The 18,895-nt window shown below is 35.9% G+C and overlaps 1 protein-coding gene across 2 annotated transcripts in view; it reads right to left on the bottom strand.

Annotated features, from left to right (window-relative positions):
- CCSER1 (coiled-coil serine rich protein 1) overlaps positions 1-18,895 on the bottom strand; it is a 1,346,695-nt gene that overhangs the window by 1,179,492 nt on the left and 148,308 nt on the right. For both annotated transcript variants that reach the window (XM_059394610.1, XM_059394604.1), the window contains exon 3: positions 14,626-14,810. In XM_059394610.1, coding sequence (XP_059250593.1) covers positions 14,626-14,810 — 185 coding nt within the window. The remainder of the gene's footprint in view (positions 1-14,625; positions 14,811-18,895) is intronic.

The following is an 18,895-nucleotide window of genomic DNA, read 5'->3' as shown; positions in this document are numbered from 1 at the left end:
ACTTGATTCAATTAAACATAAAATTGTCATTTTCGGATTCTAACCCCAAGAATAAAAGGCAAATTAACTTTATTTTCCAATTTCTTATTTTTAGAAGGCATATAAATGATTTTTTAAAAGATTTTATTTATTTATTTGACAAAGACATAGAGAGTACAAGTAGTCAGAGCAGCAGGCAGAGGGAGAAGGAGAAGCAGGCTCTCCACTGCACAGGAACTCCGGATGTGGGGCTCGATCCCAGAAGCCTGGGATCATGACCTGAGCCAAAGGCAGTCCCTTAACTGACTGAGCGACCCAGACACCCCACAAACGATCTTATGGTTACCCAGATATTGTATGGTTAAAGAAAAGATTTTTAAATTGCCTTCTACTACTGTCCTTCTCAACCATTTTCTTGATAAATAGCAATAAACAGAACTATGTACGGTTCTTAATAAAGCTTTTAATATATGTAGTTTAATATCGCTAACAATAAGATTGTTCAGTGCTGTGCTCTGAATTCTTGTGTTCCCCTAAAACTCGTTATGTTGAAATGTTGATGTGATGGTATTAGGACATGGGGACTTTGGGACGTGCTTAGGTCACAAGAGTGGAGCCCTCCTGAGTATGATCGCTGACTGACTATATCAAAGACTCTAGAGAGCTCCGGAACCCCTTCCGCCCGCCATGTGAGACACATCAAGAGGGTGCTGGTTATTAACCAGAAAAAAAAAATGCTGGCACCTTTATACTGGACTTCCAAGCCTCCAAAACTGTGAGAAATAAATTTCTGGCATATATAAGCTCCCTAGTTTGGGATATATTGTTATGGTAGCCCTTCCGGCCTAAGACACTGGCAACACTGGCATTCAGGAAAAAAATCACAAAGGAAAAACTTAAGTGCCAGGCACATCTCCTGTGAACTTTATGAAGAAAAGTGGTAATAATTATGATACTGCAACTTTATTTATTTACTCAAACTGGTCTTCAAGTCCTTCTAGATGAAGTGAGTTAACTCTATGGGTAAGATACTCATAATGCTGTGCACCAAACATACAAATTGTGACAGCTTATAAGTGAAAATGACTCCTCCCCAAAACTGGGGGGAAAAAATGAATGGACTATTTTATCCAAGTATGCTTTTTGAAAGGGAAATCTGAATCTACAAGTTTATAAGAAATGAAGTGAATTAGACTAGATGAAATATGCAGGGCAGTTTTAAAACATCACCTTAGATGTATTTGACCAAGAACTTATATTTTTTAATACGTTCTCCAAAAAATATTACAAATAATTAACTACTCCTTGTCCCCTCTGTATGGTGTATCCAGAACTATGGTACTGATATGATCCTGGAAACCACTCCATAAGGCTGACTATCCTAAAATGAATTATATTTCTACCAGAACAATGTCATAATTGGTATGATCTTGATCAGGGACTTAGGATCAAAAATCAGAGCTGTACCAAACAGTATCATAAAAACATGTGTACATTTGTATAAATTAAAATGTCAAAAAATGTGCATAAGCACACCCCATACAATGATTCTACTAAAGGCTTTAAATCATATCTATATGAGGATATGTCACAACCTGATCAACAATTATACCTTTAATTCACCTATATTTATTATGTATCAGGCACTATACCAAACGCTGTAAGAAATGCTAATATGTATGAAACTTCTTCCATTTAAATGAATGAGATCTAATAGGTAAAATGAAACCTATTCATTCAAGTAACTAAGTAGTGGGTGTTATGTGATATGTGATACAGCTTAGAAGGACCTTGATGGGAAAAGCATCGTTAGTAACTGGAAAAATCAATAAAGGCATTATGGATTAGGGCTATTAATCTAAAATTAATATACTAGTTATCAACAAATGTAATTCAATATTTAATGAGTGATACTTGTGATTTTCCCTCTGAAAATTTATGAGGATTGAAAAGAACGATTTGTGTGCCTCCATTTCCTTACAAATATTAATGGCTCCTTTTTCTCATTAAATGTACTTGTAGCTCGCAATAACTACCTTTAATTCCGCTGACAATGAGTTGAACCAAAAGCTGAGATCATTATTTTAACTCTCAAAAAGCCAGTAACATTTTTACATACTTGAAAGTCTCATTTAGGATTTCAGAATTAGGAGGAAATATTTATTGAATTAGATCTTCTAATTATCATCTTTGCTTTGCTCTTAATTTTGAGCTCCAAAAACTACATGTAAGAGTGAAATGTAATGCCACAAATCTAAGTTTGAAAATACATATACTAAAAGATCAGCAGAGTTCATTTGACTGGTAGATGGTAAAGATGACATATTTTGAAACAGATTGTTTGAACATGAATGAACTTTCTTCTTCTCCTGCTGCCTCTTAGAGTGACTGCTCGACATTAACAGTTGGGCCTCTGTGGTAGAAATTTGCAAAAAATATAATTTACATATATATACAATGATGTCAATTAAGCACCCGAGCCCCACTCCATATAAAATTAGGGTCACAGGAATTCACATATCCTGAATGTGGTTCAGGATCAAACATTCAAATGCTTGATTTGGATTGTGGCCTGTGATATCAAATGGCCACAATCCAAATCAAACATTTCCCTCACATTGTAAGTTTTAAAATAGTGAGAATTATTAAATCTAAATTATTAAATTATTAAACAATGACAAGAGCACATTAATATCACCCAACCTAGAACTCTAATATCTTCCAGGCCTGTGTTTTCTTTGTATCTTCAGAGCAGGTTCTTAATAAATATTTATTTAAAGAAACTGCAAACAGAAATGCCTGGGTGGTTCAGTTGGTTAAGCATCTGCTTTTGTCTCAGATCATGATTCCCAAATCCTGGGACTGAGTCCCACATCAGGCACCCTGCCTGCCACTTCCCCTGCTCGCGCTCGATCGTGCACTCTCTCTCTCTCTCTCTGACAAATAAATAATTATATAAATAAAATCTTAAAACAAAACAAAACAAAACTGTGAATAGATAGATAAACAAATAAATAAAGGATAAGCTAATAAAGGAGACAATAGCAGGCCCCAGAAGAAAAGTGAATGCACAGCTTAGTGCTTGGCTATTTAAGTCTTAATCTTAAGATTATCTAACTATTGTCAGTAATATCTTAAATTCTGGATCTCAACATACCAAGAATTAAAATATGACATGAGAAGCTAATAATCTGCAAGTAACTTTTTTTTTCCCCTCAGATATATATCTGGTCTGTTCTTCTTCCAAAGAAGTCCTACAAGTTACTTAGTGTTGTTTTGTTTTTTTTAATTTTGTTTTTACTATGCCATTCACAGTTCCTACAGAAAGGCAGCAGGATGCCAAACTGAAAATAAGAGAAATTACACTATCAGAGTAAAATAAGCCATAAACGAAAGCTGTCAGAATCTTTTAGCACAAACAGATCAGGGCAATTTTGTGCATGCATTTGCTGAGTAATCTAGAGATAACACAACTTTCCAAATCAGCATTTTAATGTAATAAAAATAAATACTTTCAAATTCAGCTAGGTTCCCAGGAACTTAATCACATAAAATTAATTTAGATATAGACAGCTCAAGGACTTTAGGTCAAGATGAGTGCACATCCCAAAAAAACAAAACTTGTAATTATAAATTATGTCTTAATCTTTTTCAAACACCATGACCAGCACAAGGTGAGGCATGTCCAGGGAAGGAGAAAACAAGCCAATTTTCAGTTAATTAAAAGAAATGAGATACACTAATTTTTTTTAGAATAAGGTAGTCATTAGTGCCCAACAAATATATTTGGTCTACACCTTCCAGACACAAGGAAGAGAATGTATTTCCTGGAGCTCTCTGTGGCTAGTCTGGGCCAAGTGACTAGAACTAGTCAATAAATTATAAGAGAAAGTGATAGGAGTCTCTCACAGGTCAGAACACTTATTACTGGGATGAGGACCTCCTGAGATCTCTTTTTGCTATGGTGAATGGCAATATTCACAGTGGTAGCTGGTTGAATAGCTTGGACACAGAATGAGACATTAAATAGAACTCCCAGAAACTTCCACAACAAACATACAGCCTGAATGAGAAGTAAATCCATACTATGAAAGTGACTAAGATTCAGAGGTTATTTGCTATCCCATATCCTAGCTTAATCTCATTCATACATTCATTTTCCTTGCTGTAAGAATGCCAGAGCCTCTGTATTATCCATTACATATGAATGTCCATTACATATGAATATATCCTCACATTAATAATTTTTTTGGAGCAAGGTGATGCAAATACATATGGAGTTAAATGTCACTGTGTAAAACTGTTCAAGAAACCATGACATCTCCTTAAATTTATTCATTTATATACCACAGTCTGAAGGAAAAGTTCCTAGAAAGAATGAGCCTATTTTTGGAAAAGCTCTTTAAGATATTTGGACCATACTATTTTATCAAGAAAGTAACTCAACAGAGGAAAATGAAGAAAAATCTTTACTTAAAGGAACTTGAAAAAATATAATAAACGTGAATGCTTATCAATTTTTACCAGATATATTTTGGTTTCCTACAATAAATTTAAGCCAACTCCAATTTCTTCTGAGCCACTGATGTTCAAAGAGTTAATGCATTCTATTCTCCCCTCTCCCTTCAAACTGAAATACCCCCATCCAAATATACAAAAAAACACTAGCATTGTGGTCTATCTAGCCTATTAGAGTATATCTTTGGTTATTCAAAAACCCTTAGCATCTTAATAAATAAAACTATATTCCATGGGTAAACTTAAGTCCCCATGAACTAGATAAAATACTCCAGTTCCTTCTAAATATGAATATCTTCTTTTTGTGAAAAAGTTCCTTTCTAGATGAGATATTCTTCAGTAAATACAATGATACATTCATTAATATATCAGTAAATAGTACTACATTTTAAGTTCAGAATCCGCACTAAATTTTGTTTCATTTTTGTATCCCTTAAGAGGGCTGCATAGGCTGCCTTAAGTAGAGCAAGTATAGGCTGCCTTAATTGTGTTAACTTCATTACATAGAAATAATGCAAAAAAAATAATTTTAAATTTATTTTATTCTCCACAAAGCATCTAGGGTTTAAAGTTAGACAGGTAGAATCCAAATCTAAATCCTATCTCTACCTAAATCTGTATTTTGGGGCAAGATACTTATCTTTTCAGTGCTTTATTGTTCTCTTTTATGAATGTGATTAATAGTAGCATCACTTGGTTCATAGCACAGTTAAGGACTTTATGTGAAAATACACATGAAGCATTAAGAGCAGCCCCTTGGTCCAAATAAGTATTGAAAATACATGTCACTATTATTATTGATCTAAAAGGAAAGAATAACTGAACATCTTTTCTTAAATACATACAGTTACTTGAATTATTTTCAAGGAGGAATATAGAAAATGTGTGTCACTATTCACAAATAAAGATTTAATTTCTTAAATATGTTACTTTTTCACATAAAACTAAAACTACTTCCTACCATGCCTCTAAGTACTAACATTTGTTCCTTATATTGCTATGAACACAGAAATATAAGGAATATATTTCAAGAATATATTTTATCTTTAAATATATTTAAAGATCTATTTTAATATATCATTATAATATATATAAAACACATTTTTAATTATATATAATTTATCTAAGAATATATTTTATCCATTTTAAATTCATGATTACACTGTGAATAAAAAGGATGAGGTATTATTTGTGAAATCCCAAAGAAAACAGTAAAGTCATAAAATAATCTTTGATAGGTTTCATATGGAAATTCAAACATCAGTATTTATTTCAAAGAGTATGACCTATAAATTCAATGAAATGAAATGAAATTTCATTGAAATGAAATGAAATTCAATGAAAATGTACAATATTTCAACCAAGTTTCTAACAATGAAAGCCTTTCCCTAACCATGACAATGATGTAACCCTGCCATCTAGTGGCAGATCCATACCACTGCAGGGGCACTTCTTGAAAACTACAAAAAGCCTCACATAAAGAACAAACTGGCATTTTTGTGTTCTGACATTTTAAATTTTAAATCCTGAAAGTGGACCTGGGAAGAAGAGTAATTTTAGATGTTACAAGGAGAACTACTTAAATATATTATGGAAAACGTGAGACAGAGTATATTAAAGGCCCAACTTTGGGCAAGTCTATACATAGTATACAATTATTAATGTATCTCTATGAAGAAAAATGAGAATTTTGTGAAAAGAAATGTTTCATGAAAAGTCATTAACCATAACTTTTAGTACTGCATCAACCAGAAATCTTTTTTAATGTGTTCTTACACTTAAAAAATACCGTCAGGCATCAGTTAATCAGTTAATCATCAGTTAATCATCAGTCAGTCAGTTAATCATCTGACTCTTGATTTCAGCTCAAGCCATGATCTCAGCGTCATGAGTCTGAGCCCCGTGTGGGTCTCCATTCTGAGCGTGGAGTCTGCTTAAGATTCTCTCTCTCCTTCTGCTCCCTCCTCTTCTTCCCCTCCAGTCCACACACAAGCACTCCTTCTCTCTCTCTATTAAAAAAATTAAAAGCGGGGAGGAGTCAAGAAGGCAGAGAAGTAGCAGGCTAAGATGATGTCAGGTAGCAGGAGATCAGCTAGAGAGCTTATCAAACCATTGTGAACACCTACAAATCCAACAAGAGATCCAAGAGAAGAGCAGCAACTCTAGAAACAGAAAACCGACCACTTTCTGAAAGGTAGGACCTGCGGAGAAGTGAATCCAAAGCGACAGGAAGGTAGACTGTGGGGGAAGGGGCCGGCTCCTGGCAGGTAGCAGAACAACGGAGCACAAAATCAGGACATCGCTCCAGAGCCTAGGCTGGGGTGAAGCCCACGCAGGGACAGCATCCCGTGGGGTACAGGTCCCGTGGGGTCACAGAAAGATTGGGGCTACCTGAGTGTTACAGAGCTCACAGTATTAGAGCGGGAAAGCCGGCTACAGAGACAGAGCCAAGGAATGAGCTCTCAGCTCAGGGTTACCCTATCATGATCCGTGGCACGAGCCAGTGCTCTGTGAGTGGGGACCCCACAAGATCTGTGGAGACCCCCCTGGAAGAGCACAGGTATCTGTGGGGTTTGGAGACTCCAGGCTGGGCTGTGTGCCAGAGACAGAGAAGCTTGGTAACAGGCTGGATGAGCTCGGAGCACGGGCGGAGTACAGGGAGACGGGAGGGAATGAGCGCTTTTCTCCAAGGGCGCACTGAGGAGTGGGGCCCCGAACTCTCCGCTCCTTCGGGCTGGAGATCAGGAGGCTACCATTTTCATTCCCATCCTCCAGAACTCTATGGAAAGCATTTAGGGAACAAAAAGCTCCCGAAAGCGAACCCAAGCTAATTACTTAGCCTGGCCCCTGGTAAGAGCGGGGCAATTCTGCTTCAGGCAAAGACACTTGAGAATCACAACAACAGGTCCTTCCCCAAGAAGATTAAAAAAAAAAAAAAAAAATCCAGCCAAGACCACGTTCACTTACCAAGGAGAAAAGCAGAATTCCAGAGGAGGAGAAAGCAAAGCATGGAATTCATGGCTTTCTCCCCATGATTCTTTAGTCTCGCAAAGTTAATTACTTTTTTTAAATTTTATTTTTGTCTTCTGCTAAATTTCTTTTAAAACTTTTACACTTTCCTCTTTTAACTAGTTTATCTTAATACATTTCATTAAAAAATCTTTTTTGAACCTTCATTATTATAGTCATATTTTATCCTTCATTGTATCTAACTTTATTTTTTGTATATACATAGCGTTTTTTTCTTCTTAAAAAATTTGGGGTATAACTACTTCTAATAGATCAAAATACACCCAAAATCTAGCACAGGGCTTTGTTCTAATCTCCAGCCTGAGCAAATTCTCTCCATTTTCTTTTTCTTTATTCTCCCAACTAACTTATCATATCAACTCCTTTTTTAGAATTTTTTAAAAATTTTTCATCTTTATAGTCATATTCCATCCCTTCACTGTGTTTACCCTTATATATGTTTTTCATTCTTTAAAATTTTGGGAGGTAGTTTCTTCTAAGATATCAAAATACTCCCAAAATTAAGTGAGTGACCCTGTTCTATTCACCAGTCTAATGTATATATTTCCTTCTTTTTTTATAATTTTTTCTTTGTTTTCTTTTTTTAATTATTTTTTTTCTGAACTTCTTTTTACCCCCTATCTTCCCCCCATGATTTAGGGCCTCTTCTCATTTGGTTAAAGCACATTTTCCTGAGATCTTTGCCACCCTTTTAGTATTTTATTTGCTCCTTCATATATTCTTATCTTGATAAAATTACAAGGTGGAAAAACTCACCACAAAAAAAAGAACAAGAAACAGTACCAAAGGCTAGGGACCTAATCAATACGGGCATTGGTAATATGTCAGATCTAGAGTTCAAAATGACGATTCTCAAGGTGCATGAATTCTCAAAGGCATGGAAGATATTAGAGAAACCCTGTCTGGAGAAATAAAAGCCCTTTCTAGAGAAATGAAGGAACTAAAATCTAACCAAGTTGAAATAAAAAAAGCTATTAATGAGGTGTAATAAAAAATGGATGCTCTTACTGATAGGATAAATGAGGCAGAAGAGAGAATTAGCGATATAGAAGACCAAATGACAGAGAATAAAGAAGCTGAGCAAAAGAGGGACAAACAACTACTGGACCACGAGGGGAGAATTTGAGAGATAAGTGACACCGTAAGATGAAACAACATTAGAATAATTGGGATTCCAGAAGAAGAAGGAAGAGAGAGGGGAGCAGAAAGTATATTGGAGAGAATTATAATAGAGAATTTCCCTAATATTGCAAAGGGAACAAGCATCAAAATCCAGGAGGTGCACTCAAAATCAGTAAGAAAAGGTCCAAACCCCGTCATCTAATAGTAAAATTTACAAGTCTTAGCGACAAAGAGAAAATCCTAAAAACAGCCCAGGACAAGAAGTCTGTAACATACAATGGTAAAAATATTAGATTGGCATCAGACTTATCCACAGATACCTGGCAGGCCAGAAAGAACTGGCATGATATTTTCAGAGCACTAAACGAGAAAAACATGCAGCCAAGAATATTATCCAGCTAGGCTATCACTGAAAATAGAAGGAGAGATAAAAAGCTTCCAGGACAAACAAAAACTAAAAGAATGTGTAAACACCAAATTAGCTCTACAGGAAATATTGAAAGGGGTCCTCTAAGCAAAGAGACAACCTAAAAGTAGTAGTCCAGAAAGGAACAGAGACAATATACAGTAACAGTCACCTTACAGGCAATACAATGGCACTAAATTCATATCTCTAAAAACTTACCCTGAATGTAAATGGGCTAAATGCCCCAATCAAAAGACACAGGGTATCAGAATGGATAAATAAACAAAACCCATCAATATGCTGTCTACTAGAAACTCATTTTAGACCCAAAGACACCTCCAGATTTAAAGTGAGGGGGTGAAAAACAATGTACCATGCTAATGAACATCAAAAGAAAGCTGGGGTGGCAATCCTTATCTCAGATTAATTAGATTATAAGCCAAAGACTATAATAAGAGATGAGGAAGGACACTATATCATACTCAAAGGGTCTGTCCAACAAGAAGATCTAACACTTTTACATATCTATGCCCTAACATGGGAACAGCCAAATATATAAACCAATAATAACAAAATCAAAGAAGCACATCGACAATAATACAATAATAATAGGGGACTTTAACACTCCCCTCACTGAAATGGTCGACCATCCAAGCAAAAGATCAACAAGGAAATAAAGGCCTTAAACGACACACTGGACCAGATGGACATCAGATATATTCAGAACATTTCATCCCAAAGCAACAGAATACACATTCTTCTCTAGTGCACATGGAACATTCTCCATAATAGATCACACCCTGGGTCATAAATCAGGTCTCAACAGGTATCAAAAGATTGGGATCATTCCCTGCATATTTTCAGACCACAATGCTCTGAAGCTAGAACTCAATTACAAAAAGAAATTTGGAAAAAACTCAAATACAGGGAGACTAAACAGCATCCTTCTAAAGAATGAATGGGTCAACAAGGAAATTAAAGAAGAATTGAAAAAAATTCATGGAAACAAATGATAATGAAAACACAATGGTTTAAAATCTGTGGGACACAGCAAAGGCAGTCCTGAGAGGAAAATATATAGCAATACAAGCCTTTCTCAAGAAACAAGAAAGGTCTCAAATACACAGCCTAACCCTACACCTAAAGAACCTGGAGAAAGAACAACAAAGAAAGCCTAAACCCAGCAGGAGAAGAGAAATAATAAAGATCAGAGCAGAAACCAATGAAATAGAAACCAAAAAAAGAACAAATCAATGAAACTAGGAGCTGGTTCTTTGAAAGAATTAATAAAACTGATAAAACCCTGGCCAGACTTATCCAAATGAAAAGAGAAAGGACCCAAATAAATAAAATCATGAATGAAAGAGGAGAGATCACAACTAACACCAAAGAAATACAAACAATTATAAGAACATATTATGAGCAACTCTACGCCAGCAAATTTGACAATCTGGAAGAAATGGATGCATTCCTAGAGACATATAAACTACCACAACTGAACCAGGAAGAAATAGAAAACCTGAACAGACCCATAACCAGTAAGGAGATTGAAATAGTCATAAAAAATCTCCAAACAAACAAGAGCCAAACATTTAAAGAAGAATTAATTCCTATTCTCCTGAAACTGTTCCAAAAAATAGAAATGGAAGGAAAACTTCCAAACTCATTTTATGAGGCCAGCATCACCTTGATCCCAAAACCAGACAAAGATCACATCAAAAAAGAGAATTACAGAACAATATCCTTGATGAACACAAATGCAAAAATTCTCACCAAAATACTAGCCAATAGGATCCAACAGTACATTAAAAGGATTATGCACCACGACCAAGTGGGATTTATTCCAGGGCTGCAAAGTTGGTTCAACATCCACAAATCAATCCATGTGATACAATACATTAATAAAAGAAAGAACAAGAGCCATATGATACTCTCCATAGATGTTGAAAAAGCATTTGACAAAGTACAGCATCCCTAACTGATCAAAACTCTTGAAAGTGTAGGGATAGAGGGCACATACTTCAATATCATCAAAGCCATCTATCAAAAATTCACCGCAAATATCATTCTCATTGGAGAAAAGCTGAGAGCTTTTCTCTCAAAGGTAGGAACATGGCACGGATGTCCATTATCACCACTGCTATTATTCAACATACTACTAGAAGTCCTAGCCTCAGTAGTCTGACAACAAAAAGAAATTAAAGGCATCCAAATCAGCAAAGAAGAAGTCAAACTATCACTCTTTGCAGATGATATGATACTATATGTGGAAAACCCAAAACACTCCACTCCAAAACTGCTAAAACTTGTATAGGAATTCAGTAAGTGTCGGGATATAAAATCAATGCACAGAAATCAGTTGCATTTCTTTACACCAACAACAAGACAGAAGAAAGAGAAATTAAGGAGTCAATCCCATTTACACCTGCACCCAAAACCATAAGATACCTAGGAATAAACCTAACCAAAGAGGTAAAGAATGTATACTCAGAAAACTATAAAGTACTCATGAAAGAAACTGAGAAAGACACAAAGAAATGGAAAAATGTTCCATGCTCCTGGATTGGAAGAACAAATATTGTGAAAATATCTATGCTACCTAAAGTAATCTACACATTTAATACAATCCCTATCAAAATACCACCAACTTTTTTCAAAGACATGGAAAAAATAATCCTAAAATTTATATGGAACCAGAAAAGACCTCAAATAGCCAAAGGAATATTGAAAAAGCAAGCCAAAGTTGGTGGCATCACAATTCCAGACTTCAAGCTCTATTACAAAGCTGTCATCATCAAGACAGTATGGTACTGGCACAAAAACAGACACATATATCAATGGAACAGAATAGAGAACCCAGAAATAGACCCTCAACTCTATGGTCAACTAAACTTCAACAAAGCAGGAAAGAATATCCGGTGGAAAAAAGACAGCCTCTTCAACAAATGGTGTTGGGAAAATTGGACAGCCACATGCAAAAGAATGAAACTGGACCATTTCCTTACACCACACATGAAAATGGACTCAAAATGGATGAAGGACCTCAATGTGAGAAAGGAATCCATTCAAATCCTTGAGGAGAACACAGGCAGCGACCCCTTCAGCCTCAGCTGCAGCAACTTCTTCCTAGGAACATCATCAAAGGCAAGGGAAGCAAGGGCAAAAAATGAACTATTGGGACTTCATCAAGATCAAAAGCTTTTGCACAGCAGAGGAAACAGTTAACAAAACCAAAAACTGACAGAATGGGAGAAGATATTTGCAAACAACATATCAGATAAAGGGCCAGTACCCAAAATATATAAAGAGCTTATCAAACTCAACACCCAAAGAACAAATAATCCAATCAAGAAATGGGCAGAGGACATGAACAGACATTTCTGCAAAGAAGACATCCAAATGGCCAACAGACACATAAACAAGTGCTCCACATCACTCCACATCACTCGGCATCAGGAAAATACAAATCAAAACCACAATGAGATACCACCTCGTATCAGTCAGAATGGCTAAAATTAACAAGTCAGGAAATGACAGATGCTGGCAAGGATGCGGAGAAAGGAGAACCCTCCTACACTGTTGGTGGGAATGCAAGCTGGTGCAACCACTCTAGAAAGCAGCATGGAGGTTCCTCAAAAGTTGAAAATAGAGTTACTCTATGACCCAGCAACAGCACGACTGGATATTTACCCTAAAGATACAAATGTAGTGATCCAAAGGGGCACATGCACCCGAATGTTTATAGCAGCAATGTCCACAATAGCCAAACTATGGAAAGAACCTAGATATCCATTAACAGATGAATGGATAAAGAAGATGTGGTATATATATACAATGGAATACTATGCAGCCATCAAAAGAAATGAAATCTTGCCATCTGCAACAACATGGATGGATCTAGAGGGTATTGTGCTTAGCAAAATAAGTCAGTTGGAGAAAGACAACTATCATATGATCTCCCTGATATGAGGAAGTGGAGATGCTACGTGGGTGGTTTGGAGGGTAGGAAAAGAATAAATGAAACAAGATGGGATCGGAAGCGGGACAAACCATAAGAGAGTCTTAATCTCACAAAAAAAACTGAGGGTTGCTGGGGGGAGGGCGGTAGGGAGAGGGTGGTTGGATTATGGACATTGGGGAGGGTATGTGCTATGGTGAGTGCTATGAAGTATGTAAACCTGGCGATTCACAGACCTGTACCCCTGGGGCTAATACTACTTTATATATATATATAAAATTAAAAATTTAAAAAAAATTAAAAGCAACAGTAATAAAGTAAAATATCACCCCCCAAAAAAGATGAAATATAATACAGGATCTTTCTCTCTATAAATATAAACATAAACACACAATCATTTTTTAGTATAATGGAAACAAAAGTCCACTATCATTTGTTGTTTTGCAGTTACTGATCTGCCCAAGAGTAAGATCTGTCCAAACCTGACCTAATTGCTAGAACTTTTAACTTTGAGTACAGTGGTTTTGCTCTCACTCAGTGCTGCCTCAGTAACTTAAGACTTCTTCGCAATAAAATTGTTAAAACTGGATGAACTATTTTCATTTGAAACCAAATCATGTAAAATTCAGAGATAAAATGTACAAGTAATTTAGTTTTGAGGATTTTTCACACATATCCATGAATAGGAAGATAGGTAGGTAGGTAGGTAGGTAGCTAGACAAGTAGATAGATCATTTTTAGAAAACACTGTTATATATCAAGAATAAAAAACACTGCTGAAAAAGGAAACATTTGTGATAAAGTGAGCAAAGAGAATTCCAAAAGTCAAGCCCACCTCAGTATTTGTGCGATCCAAGGCTCTCCAGACCTCCTGGGCTGTAGTCTACTCATCACCTCTTCCCACCTGGTTTTATCTCTCACTGTGAAGGAGCGTCATAAACGTGCCTCTAGACACCACAGTCCCCAAGTGTAAGCTCAGACCTGACTCCCTATACACACGTTACCTTCACCCTCACCTGAAGGTTCCTGCAGTTTAGACAAGGAATCTGGAATCCTGGTTACCTAGAATGTGTCAAAGCTTTGGATGGGCATTTTGTCTTGACCCCAAAGCTCCTCATTCCGGGTAGACAGGCTACTGTAAAAGGACAGGCAGAGCAGGATCCACCAAGAGGTGAATGGGTGGTAGTGGCATTAAGTATGGCTTATAACTGGACATTTTTAGAGTGGCTATAGGGTAGAGAGATGGTGTGAAAGAATGGTTACCGAAGGGTGCCCCTGTGATGTTCAGCATTTTTAATTAGTTTGTGTATCCTGGGGTCTTGTTCTAGAAGAGAGAATATCAAACCTTCTATGGAAGCAAGAAGACAGGAATTACGGGTAACTGTCAGGTGTACTACTATCTGTCACGACACGTAAGAATCTGAAGTGAAAACATAGCCTCTCTAACTTGGGACATCAACTAAGGAGACCAATTTTCCCTTCAAATATGAAGTATCTATTCTTTAGTCTGTTTATTTTTTTGTCAGTCTGTTTTCATTTTGCAAGAGGCATAAATACTCCAGGCACATACGTAATTATCTTAATTAATGCAAATATACACACACACACTTACCATGCTGTTCATTTTTGAAGATGATGAACCTGCTCTTTGCTTTCTTAAACTACTCACTTCTTCTACATTTCCATCTTTTGATTTCAAAATCATCCTGCTGCTCCCTGCAGTTCCTTCGGAAGAGGATCGCAGTCGCCTTTCTATAAATCTTCCTTCACGATATGGACTGAAGCTACTGGCAAGAACTATGAAAATAGATAAATAAATAAATATTAATACAAATGCTTAAATGTAGTTTTTACAAATGTTCCATTGAAAAAAAATGAGAAACTCTTAGTGTCATTCAAAAACTCTCTATCATATAAAAAATTTTTAATTAGTAATGGTAAATTTAGTTTACTTAATCATGTAATCACTTTGAAGCTCAAAACCTTCACAGTCATCCTTGGTTTCTCCATATCTCAGATAAACTGCATAATCCGATCCTGTCCTTATTACCTTTAAATTGCATACAGAATCTGATCCCCTCTTATACCTTCTCCACCAATGCATCCTGGACCAAACTCTACCAACCCTAGCTTGGGTTACTATAATACTTCAACAGTTCTCCTGCTTTTGCCCATTCCCACTTACCTCTCTCTCTTCAAAAAACAGAGCCTGCTTTCCACATGGTAACCAGAATGATACACTGAAGACATAAGTGACATTGGTCATGATCACTCTTCTAGTTATAGAGTTGATATTTTCCCAACCTAAGTTGCCTTATGATCTGTCCCTCCATTAAGAGCCTCCCTATGTTCACCTGTTCATGTAACTTCACCTGCTGAGCCCTCCTCCACGGCCTCTAGCAGTTGCTAGAACACTGCAGGCACATTGCAGTCCCATGACCTTTATCTCATAGGCTTTGCACAGTTATGTTTCTCTTAAATATTTGTGTAACTTACTCCCTCATCACCTTCAACTCTTCGCTAATATGCTACCCTGATTAATACCCTGCTCACCATACTTAAAAGGGTCTTTGTGAGACCTGAGGCCAAACTATAAACAATGAACTATCAGAAAGTAAAATTAAGAAAACAATCCCATTTGTAATATCAACAAAAAGGATAAAATACTAAGAAACAAATTTAACCAAGGAAGGGAAATATCACTACACGGGAAACTATAAGACACTGACGAAAGGAGTTGAAGAATACATAAATAAATGGAAAGATATTCTGTGTTCATAAACTGGAGGAATTAATATTGTTAAAATATCCTTACTACTTCAAGCAATCTACAGAGTCAAGGCCATCCCATCAAAACTATAATGTTGTTTCTCATGGAAATACAAAAGCAATTCTACAAAAAAACTGCAAAAGATCTCAAACAGCCAAAGCAATCCTGAGAAAGAACAAAGCTGAAGGCGTCACACTGCCTGATTTCACTCTATACCACAAGGCTACAGTAATCAAACAGTACAGTATTGGCATAAAAACAGATACATGGATCAATGGGACAGAATAAAGAGCCCAGAAATAAAACCATCACATATGAGCAATTAATTTTTGTCAAAGGACCCAAGAATATGCAATGCAGAAAGGAGAGTCTCTTCAGTAAATGGTGTTGGAAAAACTGAAGAGCCATATGTAAATGAATGAACCTAGAACCCCATCTTATAGCATACAAAAAAAAAATCTCAAAATGAATTAAAGATTTGAACATAAGGCCTGAAATGATAAAACTCTTAGGAAAAAAAGTATGGGTAAGCTCTGTGACATTAGTCTTGGCAAAGACTTCTTGGGTTTTGCACCAAAAGCAAAAGCAACAGAAGCAAAAATAAACAACTGGGACTATTTCAAAGTGAAAAGCTTCTGCAAGCGAAGTAAACAATCAACAAAATGAAAAGGCAGATTATAGAATGGGAGAAAATAAATTTTCAAATAGCATATCCTATAAGGGGTTAAAAGCCAAAATATACAAGGAACTCATACAACTCAACAGATATATGAAAAGGTGTTCTGCATCACTATTCACCAGGAAAAGGTAAATCAAAACCATGAGATATCACCACACCAGTTAGGATGGCTAGTAGTAAAAAGTCAAAAGAGAACACGCACTGTCAATGCTGTGAAGAAAAGGGAAACTTCATACACTGATGGTGGGGATGCAAAGTGATATAGCCACTATGGAGAAAAGTATGGAGTTTATTCAAGAAATTAAAAATAAAGTTACCATATGATGTAGGAATTCCATTTCTGGGTATATATCCAAAAAGAAATGAAATCATTAGCTCAAAGAGATGGCCGTACCCCATGTTTATAAAGCATCAGGTATATCTAAGTATGTAAACAATCTAAAAGTTCATCAACAATGAATAGAAAAATAAAGAGCTCAACTTTATATTATTTTTCATATGACTATATATCCCAGACATTCAGATATGTATTAAATACTAGTATATACATCTTCCATAATAATCGCAGAATAAATTCAGTATTATGGAATTTAGTGTACATACCAATTCTTTCTTACATAAAATACATTTACTTAACAGGTTTTAAAATGCTGAACTTCCAAATTATAAAATCTTTATGAATGACACAAAAACCTCTCCACATACTGAAAGATAGAATACTATTATCTTTTCCTTGTTGACATTACCAGCTTATTTGTCTATCCCTCTCATTTTTCCAAGTTGTAGATAACACAAATAAACAGCCAATGTCCCAAGAACCAGCAACACATTATCAAATTCATCAAAATTATTTTAATGTGTTAAATGGCTCACAATTAGGATCTCAGTCAACAGATTAATAGTCAGCAAGATATGCCCACAGAGATAAGTATACATAGCATTCAATTTGGCATGGAGGCAAATGATTGTTTCTAAATAAGAATTAAGGATAATCAGGATAAGTACATTTCTACTTTTTTTGGTGCTATTTCTTTTAAAAACTGCCTAAAGTCCAATTTGAGATCCACCATTTGCTAACAGTGTGATTTCATAGTTATTTAACTTAACCTTTAACTATTAATAATTGCCATATAAAACTTTCGTTATGATTGAACAATACTGGGGCACCTGGGTGGCTCAGTGGGTTTAAGCCTCTGCCTCATGGTGGCTCAGGGCATGATCCTGGGGCCTGGGATGGAGCCCCGCCCGCATTGGGCTCTCTGCTCGGCGGGAAGCCTGCTTCCCCCTCTCTCTCTGCTTGCCTCTCTGCCTACCTATGATCTCTGTCTGACTTGTGATCTCTGTCTGTGAAATAAATAAATAAAATCTTTAAAAAAAAAAAAAGATACTTATCTTGATGAGCACTGAGTAAGATAAGGGATTGATGAATCACTATATTGTATACCCAAAACTAATAGAACACTGTATGTTAAGTACACTGTAATTAAATTTTTAAAAATAAATTGAAAATAAATTTTAAAATAAGGTTAAATAAAACAATGCAAATAAATTGCTTAGCATATTTTTGGGCACACATTAAGTGTACAAAAGGTTGACCATCATCAATCAGCATTGTTCTTATTATTACTATACTATAATTAAAGAATTAACTAAAGGTATAACTAAAGCCATAAGTACAAACAAGGTCACCAAGATCAAAAAATTTAAAAAGTAGGCAGATGCATAAAAATGATCTTGTATCAAATGTGAAAAATATTGGCCTGCATAATTATACAGCTAGAGAATTCATTCATGCATTTAAAACTTTAAAATTGGACAGCTGGGTGCCTCAGTCGGTTAAGCAGCTGCCTTTGGCTCGGGTCATGATCCCAGCGTCCTGGAATCAAGTACAGTTTTAGACTCCCTGCTCAGTGGGAAGTCTGCTTCTTCCTCTGTCTTTCCCTGCTGCTTGTGCTCTCTCTCATTCCCTTGCTCTCCCACAAAAATAAGTAAATAAAATCTTTAAGAAAATAAAACTTTTAAATTGTTATATTCATGGAGAAACTAATTGGATTAATCATATAATCTTAAGATTCTTGACACTCTTAATGTTTTAGAAAGAGCTGGGGTCATGACATCACTATGCCCGGTCAATAAGAGCCTGAATTTTGAATTGAGATGGTTGTAACTTGACCTTTGCCACTTAACAGCTATATGATCCCTTGGTCTCAGTTTACATATTTGTAAAATGGAGACCACTAATACCTATCTCATAGGGTTTTTATCCCAAACAATTATCTACTAATGTTGTGACTTCAGAAACATTACTTAATGTATCTGTGTTCCAATTATTTTATCTGTAAAATGGGTGGTTATAATTGTAGCGATTACAATCAAGTGAGAATTTGATGAATTAATGTATCCAAAGTCCACAGAATTGGAATTAATAATGAT

The sequence above is a fragment of the Mustela nigripes genome, chromosome 1, assembly GCF_022355385.1.
Source record: "Mustela nigripes isolate SB6536 chromosome 1, MUSNIG.SB6536, whole genome shotgun sequence".
In the NCBI taxonomy this organism is placed as follows: domain Eukaryota; kingdom Metazoa; phylum Chordata; class Mammalia; order Carnivora; family Mustelidae; genus Mustela; species Mustela nigripes.
The sequence above is the reverse complement of the archived record's forward strand: the minus strand, read 5'-3'. Positions and strand labels throughout refer to the sequence as shown.